At 45.8% G+C, this 20814-nt stretch overlaps 1 protein-coding gene across 2 annotated transcripts in view; it reads left to right on the top strand.

Moving 5' to 3' along the window:
* Nucleotides 1-593: 593 nt before the first annotated feature.
* The window catches only part of prex2 (phosphatidylinositol-3,4,5-trisphosphate-dependent Rac exchange factor 2), a 56201-nt gene continuing 35980 nt past the window's right edge, over nt 594-20814 (top strand). Inside the window, exons 1-10 of one of the 2 annotated variants that reach the window (XM_011607902.2) lie at nt 594-1075; nt 10823-10894; nt 11292-11414; nt 12362-12466; nt 13725-13826; nt 14611-14772; nt 17807-17940; nt 18111-18214; nt 19134-19283; nt 19490-19631. In XM_011607902.2, coding sequence (XP_011606204.1) covers nt 938-1075; nt 10823-10894; nt 11292-11414; nt 12362-12466; nt 13725-13826; nt 14611-14772; nt 17807-17940; nt 18111-18214; nt 19134-19283; nt 19490-19631 — 1232 coding nt within the window. In that variant the 5' untranslated portion in view covers nt 594-937. Of the gene's footprint in view, nt 1076-10822; nt 10895-11095; nt 11215-11291; nt 11415-12361; nt 12467-13724; nt 13827-14610; nt 14773-17806; nt 17941-18110; nt 18215-19133; nt 19284-19489; nt 19632-20814 lie in introns of those variants that run through there. The other variant, XM_029842941.1, reaches the window with a different exon arrangement.

Genomic DNA, 20814 nt, shown 5'->3' with positions numbered 1-20814 from the left:
GGGAGGAAATTGAGTGAAAAGTACGTGTGATTGAGTGAAAATGTAATGTCTGTTGCGTTTGTATTTGATCTGGTCAATTTACTTAAAAAGAAGGGGGGGGGGGGGGGGGGGGGGGGGGCACTTACAACCCGCAGATTGGTGATTTAATCAGCGGAGCACACATGTAAAGTTAGCCAAAATGGTCCATTTAAGTTCCGGTTGAGGTTTTCAAAGATAAAACTGTCACAACAGGTTTGTGCATTCGCAAAGAAAGTGATCAGCATAGATGTATGTCGACAAATCCAAATTAATTCCCGATTTAGCAAACTTTGCAAATAAGAAAAAGGCAACAATCGAACTGAATTAAGTAGTTTGTTTCTTCAAAGTAAAGCCATAAATATTCTGCTCCCACTAGACCCAGACGACTTCATAACGTTCGCTTCATCAATCAAATACTGTACTCGCGAAACTACGACAGTATCTTGTGATTTATTGTGTATGTCTCCCAAACCTCATACAAAACTTGTTGCCCCTTTTACATTTGAAAACCTAAACCGGAAACGCCCTTAAGGTACCACGGCCAACTTGACAGTGTTTCCCTCCGCGTTAAAAACTTCCAAGGCTCGATCAGCGTGATAGTTTTTGAGAGTCACATGGGCTCAACTTTCAAAAGTGCGGTCCGGTTGTTGACTGTTGACTACTTTGAGGGAAGCTGTCTGACATTGTTGTGCATTTTGCACTTCCCATTTTTACTTCACTTTTTCCTTCGCTTTCATCTATCTCCCATACTTTTATCCTCCGGGTTCTCTTTAATTTTGGTGGATTTGCAGCGCAGACACCAGTCACCTCGTATATGAACAATGCCTCAGACTTTGCACATCTGATCACATCCTCTGTTATGTGAAAACTTTTTCTCCATTTGGATTTTTTTTTTAAAGTGGCCGTTTTTCCAACTACTATGACTGAAGAGAGCAGAAGTGAACACAGAGCTGAAAGCGGGAAGGACCTGGAGAAACAGCTCCGGCTCCGTGTGTGCGTCCTGAACGAACTTTTAAAGACTGAACGGGATTATGTTGGGACACTGGAGTTTCTGTCGGTGAGTCCCGCAAATGAAATGAACCCGCATGATTCAGTTAGAAAGCACTAATGTAAAGCGCAGAGAGAAGCCAGACTGTTTAGTATGCACGGAGCATCAGCCTGCAAGTGTAACCTGGTAATAAACAGCAGTGCAAGCTCCCCTACATGCCACTTCACGCAACTCTGAACTAAGCTTTGCAGGTTAACTCATGAAGCTGCAAGTGTGAAATTGTAAAAGCAGGCATGACATTTCTGTAGTTCCTTCACCAGCCTGGGGATATTGCATCCTATTCTTAAGCCATTTATTGGCTGCTGGGGGCGCATAATGGGCTGCCCATAATGACATATTGGTAAGAAAAAGTCATTTTCCACAACGGAATCTGAAATGACCCGTATGAAATTCATCAGTACTGTCTGCGTTCAATTCCTCTCTGTTAGTGTCGCCCTGCTGCTTATAACTCCTGCAGCATAAATATCCATTTGATCACTCCCAAAACAGCCTGGAAAAGTGCAGAAGAGTGCAGCAACACTGCCAACTTATCCAGAAGCCGAGGACAGCACAGGTGGATGCTAATAAAACTTGTGGTTATTGCAACAGAGGGATTTTAAAATCACAATTGTGGCTTTACTAGCCTCACAAATGGAGGGAAAGGGCACCTGTTTAAGGGGAAACTGAGAGATTCGGGTCATATTTAAAAAATAAAATAAAAAATAGAGGTCAGATTTGAAGATAGGAGGAGAAGCAGTGGGAACGCAACACATTACTGTCGTGATTTAAACGTTCTGGGTGCTGTGGGACGTTGGGTCTAAGGGACACCCTGTTGTCAGTTGCAGAATTACTTGCCAGACTGCGTGTGTATGTTCTGACCTTCCTCCCACTGCCCAGATGTTTCCAATGGAGGACAGTGAGACCACGAGGGGATCGTGTTCTTAGAAGCGGCGTCACTGGAGAAATGTAGGGAGAGGCGGGGGGGTTGCTGATGGTTGTGGGGGTTGGAGGCTGCTCCTCCTTCATCTCCCCCTGTAGTTCTGGAACTTGGATTGATCTCAGACGTGACTGATCCTTACAAGGCCTCTCTGTTCTGACCCTGGAGCATCAGGATGGCTTTGTCAGTGGTTTTGATCTGACAGTCAAGGACAAGCATTGTTGGTTTGGCTGCATGTTGCAGAGATACAGAAGAGCCAGAAAGTGAGCGTGAGGCACTTTTATCTACTGTCTTATCATGTTGGGGGGGCCCGGGGAAGCATCGCGCGAGCTCCTCCCAATGATCAAAGAGTGCCCTGCAGAGAAGAGGGGTCACCCAGAAGACTTTCTTCTGAACATGCAGATACACAGGCCTGTCTCTGCCTCTCTCTCTGATGCCAATTTAAAGCAGAAGCTCACAGGTCTCCATGTGTGTAAAGGTCACAGAGAGGAGCCATCTCCGACACTCCCTGGTGGGATAATCCAGGGGATGCCGAATCCCAGCTGGGAGAGAGGCAGAAGGGATATTGCCAGTGGGGAAAGCAAGAGTGGATCAGAAAAAAAGTAGATGGAGGGGCTTTTCGGGGTGGCTGAGGCCTGGTGCCGTCTCTTGTAAACTATATTTCCTGAAAGAGGAATTTGTCCGAGGTTAGGAAACGCTGGGGAACAATGAGACCCCGGTCAGTAGCCAGAGTTGAACGGCGGAGCAGAGATCGTTGCCATAGATCTTTGGGGCCCAAACACAATGCCCCTCTCGCATACTTTACCTTTACGGGAGCGGGAAATCACAATGGCGATTAGGGCGATTTGGCCCAGGACATTCTGAGCCCATTGTGTCCCCCGTATGGAGCCTCTGGGAAAATCCAAAGATTTGCATCTTGTCCAAGAGTCTAAGTTTGTTATTCTCTGAATTAAAGCGCCACCTTTACTCCGCATGCATTAAACTGACACAGTAGTCTTTGGCTTGGAAGGGAAGTTGTCTGAAGTCTCTCAAGTCTGGCTTACATAATAAACGATTATAGCAGGAGATAGTGGGCGGCGTAGGACTCTGGTGTTTATCTTGGACAGCTCGGAGCCAATAAAATGACAGTCATTCTTAGAATTGCCTCAATGAGAGGGACAAATCAAGGCTAAATGTAAACAGTGGCTCTAATAAGCTGCTTTTCTGGATTTTCTTTGTCGGAAAGACTACGAAATAAGTAGCTTTAGTGGATCTCTGCTTAATAATTAGTATGAGATAATCTAGGAGAACTCATGTGCTACTTTTGGTGTTGGAAGTGAACACAGTTCAATAAAAACAGCCCCTTAGCGTTAGCTTCATCACACAAAGGCTGCTGAATTCAAGCACCCGAGCATGCTGCCTGATGCAGTTACTAATACCGTGCATAAGCTGAAACTTCAATTGGTGATTAAAATTTTTGTGCCTTTGTAGATCTTGACCGCTCCTTTGCTCTCCTGTGCTCATCGGTAGCACGTTTCCTGTTAAAATGGCAGCAGGATGTTGTGGAATCAAACTTAATAGGGAAAACAGCTGCGAAGGATAATTTCCTGTCCGCTGGAAACAGGTGTTAAAGTAAACTATGTGTGTGTGTGTGTGTGTGTGTTTCTCCATCTTCCTAACAACCTTGGGATTTGTTTGCCTCCTGGTCATTTTGACTCATAATATCTGACCAGGAGGAGCTGAGGTCAGTGGGGTGACTGACTATATGCTCCAGACACACGGCTGATGACCCCAAAGGTCACAGCGTCTCTGTCCAATATCCTTTCCTTTTCTTGTAATCTATAGACTTCATGCCAGCATCCAGCTCTGTTGTTGCTGTTTTTCTGTGATCCAGACTGGCAGACTGTGACTATTCCACTCTTGTTCTTGTAAACAAAGAGTTTTCTGCCGGTTTTTAATTGGACTGAGTCAGTTTCTCCTCAATGGGTCATTCCGTCTCTACTGGTAGGCACCAGAAAGGGACAATGCATCTCATGCTGCATTTCTGCCTGCGCACGGGCTGGTCCTTTGTGTAACACAGTTTATTACTCAAGCTGAAAGCCAGAATGGCCCTTTTTAGAGTTGTCAATGAGCTCTGTGGCTACTCACTCTTTAAACAAAAACACTGACTGGGATGATTTTTTTTCCTTTTGAGTTGTACTGGTGTGGGAGTCATGTCTTGCATGTTGCAGCTGATCATTTTTTTTGTACTTTACTGCCAAGCGCATGAGTTGTATAGAATTTCTTCCTCAGCATGGGCCATCATGTTGGGTACCGGGCGAGCCAAACGCGTGATTTTAATTGGGCAAGAACCCTGCAATGGTGCTTTTATTTTGGAAAATATCTCCCAAACACAATTGTTTTCTTTTGCTAAACTGAGGTTTCCAAAATTTTGGAGTCTTGCAGAGGGTAATGAGAGGATTGATAAGCATGTGTAAGTACCGCGATTTACACCAAAATGCAATATATATATATATATATATATATATATATATATATATTTTGTTCTGGCATAAAATGAGTGCCAGTTCTTCCCTTTCTGACTGACGACAACAGACAAATGTTTTCTTGTCTGGTATAAATCTTGTATCAGTCAGAGAAAAGTCAGTTTTGCCATTGTTATTGTCTCGTCTGGCCTATGACTTATTGATAACTCTGTGGTCTCTGGGTAAAGAGCCCCTCAGGCGGGTTGTTGCACTGTAGAGGGTTCTTTGGCTTTTGTCTCCGAGGGCATTTTTCAAGCAGGATTTCCTTCCTTCCTTCCTGGCCCTCCCCGTCTTTACATTGTGCTGCTTGTTTCCTGAACTCACACACACACATACACACACATACAAGGATATCTGCCCTCCTGGTAACATGGGGGTTTATTGCACAGGGGATTCTCCATTATAAACCATCAGCTTCAGGATGCAGAAGGGATCCAGGCTCACACACGATGCCTTCACTGTCAGTTTGGCACTGTGGTTCGTGACACAATTCTGCATGGCACTGATGAGAGGTGTTATTGGGTAGATTAGGCTAATGTCATAGACCATGAGGCTCATTTGATGAACTGTTCTCATCTGTTTAGAGCAGTTTCCATGCTCTCTGTCCCACCCTCTGTGGTTTAAATCAATGTTTCAAAGTTATTCTTCTTCTGAGATCTGTATTTCTGTATTAGTGAACCACCAGCAACCAGAACTGCCCACCCAGGCCTGATGGGAAATCCCCCCTTTTTTTTTTAATTAAGCACATCAATGGGATAATGAAGCGTTTTACAAGTGTCTCTTAGCATGCCTCGTCTGCAGACATCCCCTTTGTGTGTGACTTTTTTTCTTTCTATTTTTGTCTCCAGCACCACCAACTCAAATGCCACGTGCTAACACCGCTAAACCCAGTCTTATTGTGGATTGTCATATTATTCAGTCATGTAATTGAGATATTTGACATACTTAATTTGTTTATTTGGCACATGATGCTTATTTTTTTTACAATAAAATGGAAAAAAAATATAAAAATGTTGTTTAGCTTCAGTTAAAAGTTGTAGAAGATCAGTTCAGTTAGCTTGGGCCATATAAAGTCCATTTAAATTATTCTTCTAGTTGCATATTATCTGTTATTTCTGTTATTTATTAAATATCTGTTTGATGCAAAGGCGAAATGACCAAACCAGTTCCACTAAAAAGGAGTTAATTTACAGTGATTAGTGGTTTGCATTCACACTGCTCTGTTGGCGTGGATCCTTTAGCTTTTTGTGCTCTAAAGCAAAAAAGGCCATTGTGAGCCGAATCCCAACAGGAGGGTGTTATTTGTGACTCCAACAGATCCACAAAAAGAGTCTGAAAGAAGGAAAGAAACTGGCAGGTTTGCCTGCGTCCTTATTCTCCACTGACAGTGTCCAGATTTCAGTGTGAGGCTGCGCCTCTTTTGTGTCCAGGCAGGGGTCAGGGAGCCACCAGCAGAGCGTCTGGAGCTCGTGTGACGGTCACACTGGGGACAGAATCTGCCCCGTCGTCCTGCAAATCGATACGCGGCTCCGTTCTGGGGTTCCGAGGGCAATTGTGCGGGATCAGCTGATGGCGGTTTGCTGATTGGTGCAGCAGTTTGCTCTCAAAAGAGTAAATTTGTCTGAGCTCGCTGCTTAATATCCAATTTCACACATTGACCCAGAATGTACTGAAGCTGCTTTTCATTTAGAGGGTGAAATTGAACAAACCCACAAGTCGGTCAGGCTTTGACTCAAACAGACGTGGCCGTGCAGTTTGGCTTGTTTTATTTATTTTTTTTACAGGAGTCAGGCTCAGGCATCGGACACAGGAATATTCACTGGATTAAATCGCTTTACTACGTCTATTTACGTTCAGCCTGTGAGTTCCAGGGTCACCGGAAGGACAAGAAAGTCATGAAAGAGAAGAATTTGTCGCCCTTCACAGACAATTTAACTGCCATTGAAATGAAAAAAAGACAAGAACCTTTTTTAATATTTCCTTCATCTCTCCCCATACTGACCCGTGCACGTGAGCATCAATGGTCTCCACTGAGATGCTGCAGTCACCTTAACATTCCCTGCTGTATTTATAGCGTCTGCTTCCTGTATACATTCCCATCTGAGAGAAATGGAACAGTTCGCCGCAGGCGTAACGGGATGGGAAGCTCTGGATGACTCCTGGAGGTGGCATGATTACCTGTTGAAGACGTACAAAGAGCCCTTTCAATTTTTTCTGGAAGTTTCCTGGTGTTTCGCAGCATCTGAGTTCGACTTTGTCTCTAATGAGGTCTTCTGGGGGGGGTGCAGTTAGGCATCTGGCTGTGTGTCTGTAAAGGTGTGTGTAGTGGAGGTTTGGGAGGCCATTTTCTGTTGACCTGCCATTTCTGTGTCCGTCTCTGCCGTGCCCCTTGCTTCACTTCTGCTAATTTGATTATCTAATTCAGGGAGACAGAGGGATGACAAAGCGATCACACAGCTAAGAGCGTTAATGAGCTATCAGCATACCTTCACAGTCTAGTGGTTCACCACAGTGGGCCTGCAGTTGGCATCTCATTTCATTTCTTGTCCTCGTTCTCGTTCGTATTCCCATTTTTGCGCAGTGTTGGAGCGTCGCTGTTTTCCTGTCAGGGTCCTTGCATGCGCGGGTGTTCGTGCGCTCGTTTGCTGGCTCCCTCAACAAACGCGTCAACAAAGCGGGTCCACGATTCACGGACAAAAGAGGTAGCATGCCAAATAATCGGAGAAAGGCCCATTCATTCTTCCCGGGTTTAGACTGGTAACCAGTGCTAATGAACTCGGTGTGGATCCCTGACCATTACCAGTACTGTAGCAAAAGCACATTGTGGTGGAAGAGTTCTTAAAGTGCGTGGAAACATCACAATATGCAAATATTTCTCCATTAGGTGTTCTGCGATGGGTCGATCCATCTCCAGGGTCTCAGGACGGCTGCTGTGCGTGTAATGGATCAAACAGAGCCTGTGTTCCACAGCAGCCTCCCTACTTCAATGCATTAGCAGATGTTTGAGGCAAGAACGAGAGAACAGGAAGTTTTTTTTAAAAATCAAAACACTTTACTGCATCGTTTTGCTCTTTTGGATGCTTTTTGCTGCACTTTTCCTCCCCGGATGGGATTTGTATTCCCGCTGCATCCCACTCTGTGGGCTTCGAGTCTATGTTTCGTGATGAACAACATGTTTCCTCTCTTTTTTCTTCTCTTGGCCACTCACGATCCACGTTCTCAGTGTTTGCCTGTGGGACCAAAGGGTCTCTTCTGGTGCGCTCATCTGTTTCGTTGACATAAATATCAACACAAACAGAGGGAGGGGCTAGGGCCTTCCGCTGATTGTGTCCTTCTAATCTCGGTTGGGATGCTGAATGGGGGATTGCATAATGTCCATTCACAAAGTGTCCTAAAGTAGGTTGGCTGTGTACACACACCGTCATCATGGAAGCCATACTTCAGTTATTCTTTGTCTTCCCTCAGTTGCTTTTCCCACCAAATCAAGGAAGCTGTGGCTATAATTCCCACCGTCCTCCTCCTCCTAAAAAAGCACATTTTTTAACAGATATAGAGCAAATGTGGATCATGTTATATTGAAACCAATCCCGTTCCGTTTTAGAAGACCTCTGTTCTCTTAGTGGGTGATGCATGACCCATCGTGTGCTGTGCAGGCATCTAACCCAACCATTTAGTCAGTGCGCAGCCCCCATGTTTTTATTCTAAAAGCTATATTGACTGGTCCTTCAGCGCAACCAGGACCTAGGATTTGGTTGACATGTGATAGACTTGCTGACACATTAGCATTCAGTGCTATCCAGCTCAGCTGAATTAGCTGTAACACTTTCCATTAGCTGAGTTTAGCACCGGTTCATCTGCCAAAGACCGATCCGCTTCTGTGTTAGAAAACAGAGAGAACCAGACTTACGCGTGCTTTGGCAAACCCGGGTCTGCTATTGCAAGCCAGCCATCTCCAGTCCAAAGCCCTGACTTGGATTCAGCAAATGGCAGCACGTTTGGCCCTCCCTAGCATGCAAATCACATGCAAATCTTGCAGTCCTCATGCTGCCCCGGATGCCTACATTTGAGGCCCAAGACGGCAACTGAAACAGAAAAACAGAGACACCGAAGCAGTGCCAATGGCAAAAGGTAAATCGGGACAGGGAAAAAAGGCAGGCATGAGAAAGATCTGAATTAGGTGGGTTTTATAGCTGTGTTTATTTCCCAGTTCCTCAGTCTGCTTGTTTCATTGCCTTTAAAACCTAATGAGTCTAACATCCCATGAATGGAAAGAACAGAGAATCTCTGCTCTGCTCCAACTCTTTTATTCTCTTTGTCTTCTCAACTCATCAGTTCGGAGTGTTTCAGAATGTTGCCAACTGCTTATAAAACAGAATTTCAATAATAAAGAATGACTCTTTGAACGTCTCTACCACTGTGGGTAGAGAACGTGTGACACGGGGCGCCGGCAGCTCCTACGGAGGAGTTGCAAAGCCTGTTTGTGATTCAGAGGAGGCCGGTGATCAGCAATGCTGGATTCCTGTTGAAGAGCACATCCAGTCCCAGGGAACAAAATGTGCCCCTCTGGAATTTGTTGCTGAGTCTGAGGACAATGACTGCAAACATGGGGAAATCTGCTCCGAAAAAAGAGGGAAATGAGTTTTTAAAAAAAGTTAGCTTCTCTTTAGTAACCGCTACCTGACTCTAAACCCAAGAGAAACCGTGTTGTAATGCAATCGAGGGATAAAACCTGCACAGACACTGGATTTTGGAAGCCTCATAATCCAGATTTGGATTTAATCCCCACACAGAGGCTTTGCCCACCAACATTTTATGGCTGTGTTTTCAGGTGCTGCAACCCTGGAAGTGAGCTTTTACTGATGGTGCTGTTATGTACCTTTAAAATGTATCCAGATTCCTATTCACCGTGCACGGAGCTGCTCCAGGATTAGTCCCTTAATGCCATCAGTGTGGCACCTCTCAACAGCTTGTTGATCTGTCGGTTTTGAGCCAGCCGCAGATTTTAGGCGGTCCTCTTGGAGATTACGATAGGTCAAAATAGTTTTCAGTCAGATCCAAATCTCTCCATTGGGCCTCTATCTCCATCTATCCGAATGGATTTTGGGCCCTTTTCTTCTGCTGTTTACTTTGTGCCATTGTCACTTTGCTGATTGACTGATTGTTTCTTCTATAATAGACTTCTTGTCATTCAAACAAAGTTATAGACTCCCTAATGAGTCCATGTTTGATGTTGCACGCCACTGACAGCAAGGAGAGCTTCTGATGCAAATGACGCTAATGTTACCCAGCTCAGGTCTTGTACTGTAAGGCCTCGTGCCTTTGTGAGACCCCGGCGTAGCCCGCCCCGCGTTTGTAGCGATTAGACTTGCTAATCAGATGCTAATTCTCCTGAGGGGTGAGGAAGCTGCAGAATGGTAATCAGCGGTGAGATATTCCGGAACAAAGCGGGCGATTGTTTAAATCCTGGAATCACTCACTTCCTATTACAGCTGCACGTCAGGGAAGTATTGCGACAACAAAGGCAGCAGGGCGTCGTTCGCTTACTGTGAATGTTTAAAGGTCTTTGCTCTGAAGACCATTATTAGTAATGGAACAGAAAGGATTTGATGTTTTGGTTATTTTTCTCCTGGTACTCCAGCTTCCTCCAGGAGTCACACACCTTACCCCTAAAGTGTGAGTGTGTGACTGAACGGTGTGCCCTGTGATGTGTGTCCAGGCTGTATTGCACCCAGTGACTGCTGGGATTGACTCCAACTCCTGATTAAGAATAAGCGGCGGTTAATGGAACATTGATGGATGGACGCATGGACGGGTTGGGAAAATACAATAATTTAGGGAAGACTGGTTAACGAAGCCGCCTGTATTCATTTTGGTTGTTGGTTTGGGGGTGTCTCTCGGGTCAGGCCCTCTGCTTCACCACCGAACTGAGCGCCAGATGTTTTATGAGTCTCTGCAGGGTGATAAATAGTTGCCCATAGTGGAGGTCAACTAAAAAGACAGATGTAACACGCTGACATCATGCTGCCTTTCAGGTTACGGCTTGATCGTGTGTGTGTGGAGCTGTTGTCGGCGTGAACTGTGGATTTGTGCTGCTAAAGTGACAGAACTTGTCCAATAATAGTGTGACCTTTTATGCTGTCAGGAGGAGGAGGGGGAGGAGGAGGACTGGTACAGGCAGAATTTGACAGTTCAGAGATGTTTTTAAAAAGAGAAATCGGCCTGCTTACACTCTTACAACGGTCTTCTATTTGCCTTCCAAGTTCCAATTGTGACATAAAAAGTGTCCTTCAATCCCTCCGTTCAACCGTTTTCCTCACCTCTTTCCTCCTGGCTCAGGTATTCCTGCACCGCCTGAACCAGTATGCCGCCACCAAGATGGACAAGAACATCACGGAGGAAACGGTCAAGGTGAGGGCCGCGGGTTTGAGAAGGACGCAGTCGAGAGCCACGGAGCAATATTGACTCTTGCTCCATCTGGCTCATTCCGCCTGAAAATAGTCTGGAAGGAGAGAGAAGTGGGCGATCCAGGAAGCAGCTGTAAATATAATCTATTTATAAGCGATTCCGGCTGCAGGGTAATAAAGGTTGCGCTCTCACAGCGGGAGGGAGTCTGTTTTCGTGGGCTTGCTTACTTTTGACGGTAAATACAGGTTCATGGGATATTTACTGTCCAGTGGTTTGGAACGCCTCCTTCCACGCTGGGTTTTATTTGGAAACTTCGTGTACAGGTGAAGCGTTAGATAAGATGGATAACGGCATCTCAGAAGAGACGTCACCAACGCACATGTGTCCTGTTCTCTCTCAGGTTTTGTTCTCCAACATTGAGGAGATCCTGGCGGTTCACAGAGACTTCCTGTCCATGGTGGACAGTCTGCTCCAGCCCGACCCCCACGCTCACCATGAAATCGGCCGTTGCTTCCTGCACTTTGTAAGTTATGCCTCCCCGAAATGTTTGTCTTCTCTTTCAACTTGGCTCTCTGGCTAAACCTCTCCTGCTTTGCCCTCAGAGCCCTTTATGCCTCCTATGATGAAGCCACGTTGTCATCTTATATTTGCGGATTTAGGGCGCACATCTATCTTTACGTTTTTGTAAAGTGTAATATATTTTAGATGCTGTTCCTTGAGGCGCACTGGAATATAATAGCTTTTAAAGCGTAATAGATCTCCATCCTTCTGATGACCTTAAAGTGACTCGTGGAGCGGTTGGCTACAGGTGAAGGAGAGATGATCGAGCAGCACACGCGGATCCATCAGATTTACGACTGAGAAAATTGGGTATACCTCACAGCGGAGCCTGCGGCTAACGATTATGTTTTAGCAGTGACCGCATTGGCCTCGGATGGAAAACAGCTTTGGAGGCTTTGCTTCTTAACAATATTTTGTTGATCCTCGAAAGTTGTCCAAAAAGAAAAAAATAAATTACACAATCCAACTTAGCTTAGCCGTGAGCCAGCTGGACAAGAGGGAGCAGAATTCCTCTGCAAATTAGTTCATGTTGACTACAGACTCCACTCCTCCCTTTTGGACCGCGGTCTAGCTCCAAAGGCGCTTTATTTTGCTGGGTTCGTAAACTTTTTTATAAAGGGCACAGGGAATGACGTGTTACAAATCGTCTCGTGTTGTCATTTTGATGGCGCTGAACTGGCAAATTAGCATAACTGCTAACCACAAAAGTTTTCCGGCAGTGATTTAGTGGCTGTGCTGTTTGCTTCATCTCAAACAGAGATGGAGCTATGACTGGATCCATCCAGATACTGTGCTGTCATGAAATCCATGATGTTGTCGAGGTGTTCTGGTGTCTGTAGTCTTTCCTGTGGTGGCTCCTGTCACTGCGAACTGTCCCGTCTCACCTCGTCTCTCCCTGGCTCTTTGCAGAGGAGCCGCTTCCAGATTTATGATGAATACTGCGGGAATCACGAGAAGGCCCAGAGACTGCTGCTGGAGCTGAATAAGATCAGGAGCGTCCGCACATGTTTACTGGTGAGTGGGTGAGGAATCCAGCGCTTAATATAAGTGACCTTCATGTCCTCCGACTGCCGATCGGTTGTTGGGAGGATTCTTGGAAAGTGCGGAGCTGTTGGAGCCCGCTGGTCTTTGACTAATGACAGTGCGGCTCTGTCCTTTTTCCAAAAATGTCACACACACACTGCAGCGCTGAAAGCATGTCTGTAGCAGACACAAGCGTTTTCTTCAAGGCTTGACAGAATACGTGTTTTTGCCCGAGAACTGTCACCTTTGCATTTTGTGGTTCAGACATGGAAAACAGGCAAACTCATTAGATGTGTCATGATTTTTTTTGTTTGCAGTTTTAAGGTCACCATCACTCTCCTGTAATTGTGTGTCCTCATAATAACAGTAATTTATCAAAGCTGAAAAGAAAAGCCATGTGGCAGCTGGAAGGTGTAAAGCCCCAGACTTTATACTCCAACATGTCCTCAGAGCTGATGTATCCCCGCATACATCAGCCACCCCGAGTTGTAGATGTACTCTCATTTCCTGTCCCCACACTCGGAGAGAGTTTCTCCTCCACAGGGGAGCCTCGTGTTGCCAGTCCAAAAGACGATTACATCCCAAATGCTGGCTCGCTAAACATATCAGTCTCTTCTTTTTCACTCTCTTTTTCTCAATGTCACACTACTCTTGTACTGGTATTTCTTTGTCCGTATAGGCTTTGGCCACCCTTTCCACTCATCTCTTTTTTTATTTCGCACAGATCGACACACTTCTCGTTTCAACACATCCATTAAAACCAAATTCTCAGAGTTTGATTGAAGCATTTGGCCTTCCAAGTGAAACCACACACGCTAAACAGACCATCAGAGAAGCTGCGACAGGGTGTGATCTAATTTCAGCAGCCGAATGAGGGAATGTTAATAATAATGTTTTTTATTTAATGGTGTCTTTATAGCCTTGACCTTCTGCTGACCTTACCTTTCCTCAGAGCTGTATGTGTCTCACCTTACGTCCCTACGACCTACGCTAATCTAGGGCCTTGTATATCCCAGGTCAGCTCTCTGGCCTTGCACTAACCAGGGTTGGGTTTCCTCTTAACCTCAGACCTTTTGGCCTCCGTGATTTGTGATTTTATTGTTTTTGCCATCATTCACCATCTTGTGGCAGTTTAATTGAACTGTGCAGCGGTTTTACTCACAGCATGTTTGTGACAACAAACCGATTTCTGTGCTTTTATGCGCCTTTTTTTTTTTTTGGTTTGACCTTTTCTTCTCCCGGCCTGTAGAACTGCATGCTGCTGGGTGGCAGGAAAAACACGGAGGTACCGCTGGAGGGTTACCTTGTGGCTCCCATCCAGAGGATCTGCAAATACCCACTGCTGCTCAGGGTGAGTGCTGGAAATTGCAGCCACACGTTGTGGAGCTGCCACATCCTCACGCCACCTCTGCTGGACACCGGTTCACACCTGGCGCCACCCAGTCATTACTTGAGCTTGCGGGGCTCCGTATGTGCCTGCCCTTTCCTCGCTAGCGGTCTTGTGTTCCAACACATCTGTGCTTTACTTCCTCAGCAGCGCAGAACCGTAGCATTAACGCCGGACCTGTCGTCGCCTCCCTGGTCCAGCTGCACACGCAGGCCGGGCTCTTTCAGACCTCCTCTTATTTGTGAAATTTCTGCCTCAAAGTGAAAAGTGGGCGAAACTAAATACGTGTCGAGGAGCTTATTTTACTCGTTGATCTCATCTCTGCTTTCCTATCTCTGATCTCCTTACAGCCTAATTCAGCCAGGCTTTCTCTAAAACAGCCACCAGCACGGGGAGTGGAGATGTAATAATAATAAGGGAGTAATATGATGCTCTACCATTTGAAGTCTTCCAGCTGCCAGAGCCTCGCCTCCACAATCACACAGATAGTCATCATTGGCTTAAAATATATCCAGAACAGTGTAAATCTGCCCTATAGTAGCGTGTGTGCTGAGATGACTATTGTTTCTGCTCATTTGCTGCAGCAGCGGCTGGAGTTTTAACCATTAAACTCCCAAATTACTGTGGAGAGGGTTTGTTTTCAGGCACGCTTTTAAGGTTTTGCTGCCCAGAAATCGCAGGCGGTTACAATTTGGATTTAAAATAGGCGGTATTTCTTTTTGTAATTTTCGGTGTTTTGCACATGCAGGAACTGCTGAAAAGGACCCCGAGGAAACACAGCGACTACGCGCTGGTGCAGGAGTCCCTGCAGATGATGAAGGCCGTGTGCTCCAGCATCAACGAGGCCAAGAGGCAGATGGAGAAGTTGGAGATCCTGGAGGAATGGCAGTCGCACATCGAAGGCTGGGAGGTGCGCTGCAACTTGAACTCTGTAGATGCTTCTGAATGATTTAAACCAGCTTAAAAAAAAGTACAACCTAAGTGGCTGCGTTGACATTCTCGCTGCCTAACCCCTCTTGATTTATTGAAAGCCACTTACCCCCCCATGCCACCAATTCAAGAAGAATTCCAAGTGGCGTGACTTTTTTAGCCTTTTAAGCTTGCTTGTCCTCTCGGGGAACAATGGCACCTATTCACAATGGCGTGGACCAAATTCTTTCTGCCTGGATGAGTCTGATGCCTGTTGTTAAGCTCGAGGGCGACTTGGTCAATCATCCTCAGGTACCCTGCAGACTTGATCAGTCATTTCCATGCAAACTTCTGGGATGTCTCAGTGAAAGGGTCCGTGGTTTAAAAGAGTAAAACAGTGGTAAATATAATTAAATTAACTTGATATAAGCAAAATTTGGCCTACTTGATTCCAAGTTCCTGTAGATGTTGATTTAGTTGTGAATGGTCTGCTGGATTTTTGATATCACAGACCTCAGCTTAATTAATGGGTGAAGGCACTTAAAGAACATTAAGAGCAGCTCATTTCAGCTGTAATCTTTTTCTGCTGATTTATGCATAGCGTGCACTGTGGGGTGACGTACGTCGAGCTGAAGGCGTCCCTGGGCGTAGCTATTCTGCGGTTTCTCCTCAGCTCTTTTATAAATTGTAAACATTAGGTCATCCTGGGGGAGAACATTTTGACGGCTGCGGGCCAGGCGCTGGAGCTGTCAGCGAGATGGAGCGAGGGTGGAAAGATGAGAAATAGAAGCAAAGAGAGAGAGTAAGATGTGAGCGATGTTTGGACCTTCTGCATGGGTGAATGAGGAGTGATGGAGTGATGAGGAACGCTTGTGAGAACTGCTGCTTTTTTCCACTCCTGCCTGGCCTGATTGCTTGTTGACGCTGACCGGCTCCGCAGCTGTCCACCCTCGGGGGTGTCCTCGCAGGTTCAGGAGAGACGGGCCGACCTGTCTCTGGCCCAGGCCAGGGCAGCAATGGCCTTTCGTTGCATCTTAGAAATGTGCATCTGCGTATCCTGTCTTTTGTTTTATTCATTGAGAGGTTTGATTAATTTTTGTCTCCTCTATCCAGATAGAGAAACACCACTTCAGCAACAAACTTTGTACTCTTTTCCTTGTCCTTCTGCAGTATGTCACTCTTTTTTATGCCGTTTCTGCAGTTGTTTTGTCTGGCAAGTGTCCGATTTTAAAAATAGAGGATTTAAACAGTGTTGTTTATATTTTGGACTGAATACGCTTTGGCTCGGAGCATTAAGTTCTAGATCAGATGGACCTCTGCGTCTTATGTGTACATTTGAAAATTAGTTCAACATCTGGCTGTGAGCTGGGGAGTTTAAAAGCTGCGGAAAAAGAGGCAAGGAAACAAACACGGAGATAGAGGAGAGCCCAGGGGAGCCACAAGCAAAGGAAGACAGTGAGATGATTGTCAGAAAGGAAGGGAGGAGAAGGGGAGTAAAACAGATGAGGAGAGACGGAGCAGGGTAGCATTGGGCCCTGCTAATGACTCTGGCAGGAGGAAATGCACGATGTATAAACTTTGCGTGCATTTTTTTTTTTACAGTTATGAACTTGTGTTGACACCGAAGGGAGCACAGATGTGGTCCCCATCAGTTGTAACCTTTGACCTTGAAGAGGAGAACTGATTTGGCAGCGGGTGACGCCGGTTGGCCATCAGATTCACGTTAGACACGGGTTGCTTGATGAAAGGGGACTTAATAAAAACGAGCACTAACCATCAAAGAGGAACCCATAAACTGTGGCGGAGATCTGAAGAGAAGCACAGCATCCAGCAGCAGATGGAGGGTGACAGTCCTGACTTTGTCACTTTGGACACGAGGCAGATGGCATTAAAAGCAAAGCTAATTCCCATGAAAATCAGCCTTGCATAGCTACATAGTAGCTCCGAGCAGCGTTGAGGGCTTTGGTAATAGCATCCTCTGTGGACCTCTTAGCCCTGAAGGTGCCGGTGGCTGGAAATGACATGACCCCAGATTGGTTCCTCACAGCACTTCATGGCTATTGGTGGAAGTGCCACAGATGGTCATCCTTCTGACTTCTAACAGGCTTTATAGGTCGAGGGACGATAATGGAGGACTTCAGACAGGAGGTAGTGGTAGATTGTTAACCAGCCGGTCCGTGCAGGCGTTAAATGTAGATGACCTGATATATGTAATGCAGATCTTTACTCTTAGTTTACATTATGGTTTTCACTCCCTTCTGTTGATCTCTCCAAATTGTTCCTGTGGTTGGGAGGAGCTGATACCAGTGGAAGTTTCATTGAAAAAATGAGATAATGTGATCATGGTGGCACTGCAGAAAAATAGAAAATGATCATAATTAAGAGTCAATGGTTAACATATATTAAAATAAACCCAGGTGATTGTATACGCACATTACATTATCTATACTTATTAATCCATGAGGTCAAAGGTCATGACTCCTGGTGATCTGTGATGCCTCTGATAGAGACAGTGATGTGCTGCTTTCACAGGACGTGTTTCATCAACACAGATCCTTCAAGATAATCAAACGGGAGTAAGCAATGATCAAATGCATCCCTGGTCCCATCAATGTCAACATGAGCATGCCCCCTCAGAGCCCAAAAGTTCCCAGCTTTCAGAATTTGTCGTGCAGTATATAGATCTTTCTCTCACTTTTACCTTTAACGACAACATGTGGTATCATTTCCACGAGGAACTCGAGCCAGTCTCGTGGCCAGGTGCAGCAATGCAACACGCAGCCTGACTGGACAGGATGTTATGCTATAGAAACAATTAAAGACTGTCTGTTTTAGAGTCCCTGTGCATGAGTGTGATCTGCCGAGGAAGCAGGAGAGTTTTGACAAACCCCTGAGAGGGGGAACAGGAAAGGCTGGGATTCTATGATCCCTCCTCCTCACGTGACACCTGAAGGACAGATTAATGAGTTCTAGTATTTTTAACTTCGCTGGACTTTTTTCCCCCCAAAACTTCTGACCTTTGTGCTTCCCCGCAGGGCTCCAATATCACCGATACGTGCACGGAGTTGCTCATGCATGGCGTCCTCCTGAAGATTTCGGCGGGAAACATCCAGGAGAGGATTTTCTTCCTTTTTGACAAGCTTCTGGTGTACTGCAAGAAGAAAAACAGGTGTCTTGAGTCCACTTTTCTGTCTGCTTACATATTTCTAGCTGCTTTTGTGTTTTTTTATTTTATATATATATATACTGTATAGATATAATCAGGATTTCTCTGACCTGTCAGTGTATCAGTGCTTAATGTATATTGGGTTAAAGGAATACGTCTCCTCTTCTTCCAAGGCGTTTAAAAAACAGTAAGGCCGCCACCGAAGGTCCACGCTACCTGTTCAGAGGGAGAATCAACACAGAGGTGATGGAGGTAGAAAATGTGGATGATGGCACCGGTAAGCATAAAATAAAATGCAATATTTATACTGTGTAAATAAATGTTAACGCGATTTCACCTACTTCTGCTGCAGAGGGTTCCAAGTATGCACAATAATCCATAAAACTTTGGGGACACAGGCTTTGGCTTCAGATGGTACCCAAATGTGTAGTTATGCGTCCTTGAGACTGTGCTGCTCCCGGTATGTGGTGAACCCGAGCGTTTGTGCCTCCTGGCCTCACGCGGCCTCTAATTTTTATTTACGTTTGAATAAGCCATCATTTCCTCGCCAGCCGACCGGGATGGGCAGTCGTGTCGGGTGTTGAGCATAAACACTCTTGGGTGTTCCTGCACATGGAGTGACGATTACCCAGGCGCGCACTTGCTGCTTGAGGTCGACAAAAATGCCCTTGGCGCTCCATTTGGGCCTCCGCATTTCAAATGATTTTTACCTTTTCAAAGTTTTCCCAAGAACCATCGTAGCGTAATGGAGACTCACCAGCGAATAACGCTGATGGATGGTATCTCTTCTGCTCGAGTGTCACCTCATTTATCTCATTAAGGGAGAAAAACAATAATCAATGGCCACCTGAGTCGATAGGGTCGCACTAGAGCTGATTAAGTGAGTCTAGAGCAACTGTGGACACATAGACGGCACCCTTCCGTATGAGAAAACTTTAACTCATCAGAGGATTTGTCTTTTCTCCTCTCCTGCTTGAGGCTGAATCATCATTTGTGCATTTTGCTGCACGGTTAACTCCGATGTTTCGACATCTCAGTTAACACGGTCCTGATCAATACCACCGCAAAATGACGGCTCTTCCAGTCAGACATGAAACTCCCGAATTAGTCCAAAGATGTTCCACCCCTCGCGAGCAGATGTCTTTATCAAAACCAGTCAAATCGAGCCTGCGCTCTCCACTCCTTTCCCCCTGCAGCTGACTACCACAGCAGTGGGAACATTGTGAACAACGGCTGGAAGATCCACAACACGGCCAAGAACAAGTGGTTCGTCTGCATGGCCAAGACCCCGGAGGAGAAACAGGAATGGCTGGAGGCAATCATGAAGGAGAGGGAGCGGAGAAAAAGTAAGAAAACAAATTAAAAGGGGGGAGTTGTTACCTGTAATAGAAACTCAATGCTTTTTTTCTTCTTCTTCTTAACATCTGTATTGTATTCCAAGGATTATCTGGCTTCAATAGCATATTCAACTCATGCCCATTCAGTCATAAAATCCAGACAGGCATGCAGTGATTAGTGCCATTCACATCTTCCCTCCTCTCTCTGCTTGTAGGCCTGAAGCTCGGCATGGAGCAGGACACGTGGGTCATGGTGTCAGAGAAGGGGGAGAAGCTCTATCAACTCATGACCAAGGGCAACCTCATCAAGGACCGGAAACGCAAGCTCACCACCTTCCCTAAGTGCTTCCTGGGAAGGTAAGAGCTCTGACTGCTCTTCGCTGCGCTGTTCCATCTGGAAGCTGCTGAACGGTCCGCCCTTGGGGTTTCTCCCGACTGGAGCCGCGCGATGTTTTCACATCCTATTGGAAGCATTGCGTCTGTGATATACTGTAGTCCCCGGTCCCTTCTTTCATTTTTAAATTGGCAAAGTTTTCCGGAGACGGCAGCTGGAGAGAAGACAGCAGACAGCGGGTTCCCTGTCGTGGGAAAATCCAAAGCTGCCAGACTTCTCCGTGAATCTTCTGCAGGGATTATCAGCGTCGTGCCTGTGAAGGGGTCGGTCATTGAACACCTCGTTGTAAATCACGGCGAGCTCCTCCTCTGCTGAGGAACTGAGGTGGTAACTGTGACCAGAGGGCATGGGTGCACGCGCGTGTACACACATGTGTCCCGCTGTCCTAAGCCACGTTGATACATGTTTGGATCTGTCCTCTTACTGGTGAGGGTGGAGGATTGTTACTTTACAGGATGCTTTTCTCTAAATCCCACCCTTGAGCTGCATTAAGCATGCATGAGTTGATGTCCCCATTTTATTTTCATTGTATTGTAGAGAGACGTCTCACTGTCCTTTTGCTTTGTTTTCTGGGAACTTTCCCCCCCTAATTTTATGCACAACTGTGAATTTGTCTGAAGAGTTAAAAGTCAGCTTTTGTCATTCCACTATTTAAAAGATGGAAATCCTTTTTCCAAATGCCTCCCAGTTGATTTTAAGAGTTGATTTTGCTTGTAATTATCACACTAAAATCGTCCCAAACCCAATAACCCTGATGCTTTTAAAAGCACCAAGGGATAAATAAAACCTGTAACAGAAAAGTCTATCGGACATAGTTGTGGCCGTGTTATAGCACGCAGCGGTTTGGGAATGCGGGGCTACTTTCTCCTTTGGTCCAGGCAGACAGCAACAGATCCCATGCGGTTTGGAGGAGGAATGAATCTGTCAGCTAGAAAGATTAAAGATCATTTGTGGGCATCTTGTTGAGTCTGAAGATATCGTATGGTGAGAAGTCATGGCAGAGAAGCTCCTGCTGGAAACCTATCTTGCGTATCCCACGAGGCCGACACCTCGATGACCGCTTGTGGGCGAAAAGGCATCTCCACGTCCCTCTGTACTTCCCCTGCCTAAGTTGATTTACATGTAGGCGTAATTGGCAAATTGGAA

Source organism: Takifugu rubripes, chromosome 10, assembly GCF_901000725.2.
Source record: "Takifugu rubripes chromosome 10, fTakRub1.2, whole genome shotgun sequence".
NCBI classification, from domain to species: Eukaryota; Metazoa; Chordata; class Actinopteri; order Tetraodontiformes; family Tetraodontidae; genus Takifugu; species Takifugu rubripes.
Note: the sequence above shows the minus strand (reverse complement) of the source record. Positions and strands in the feature narration are given on the sequence as shown.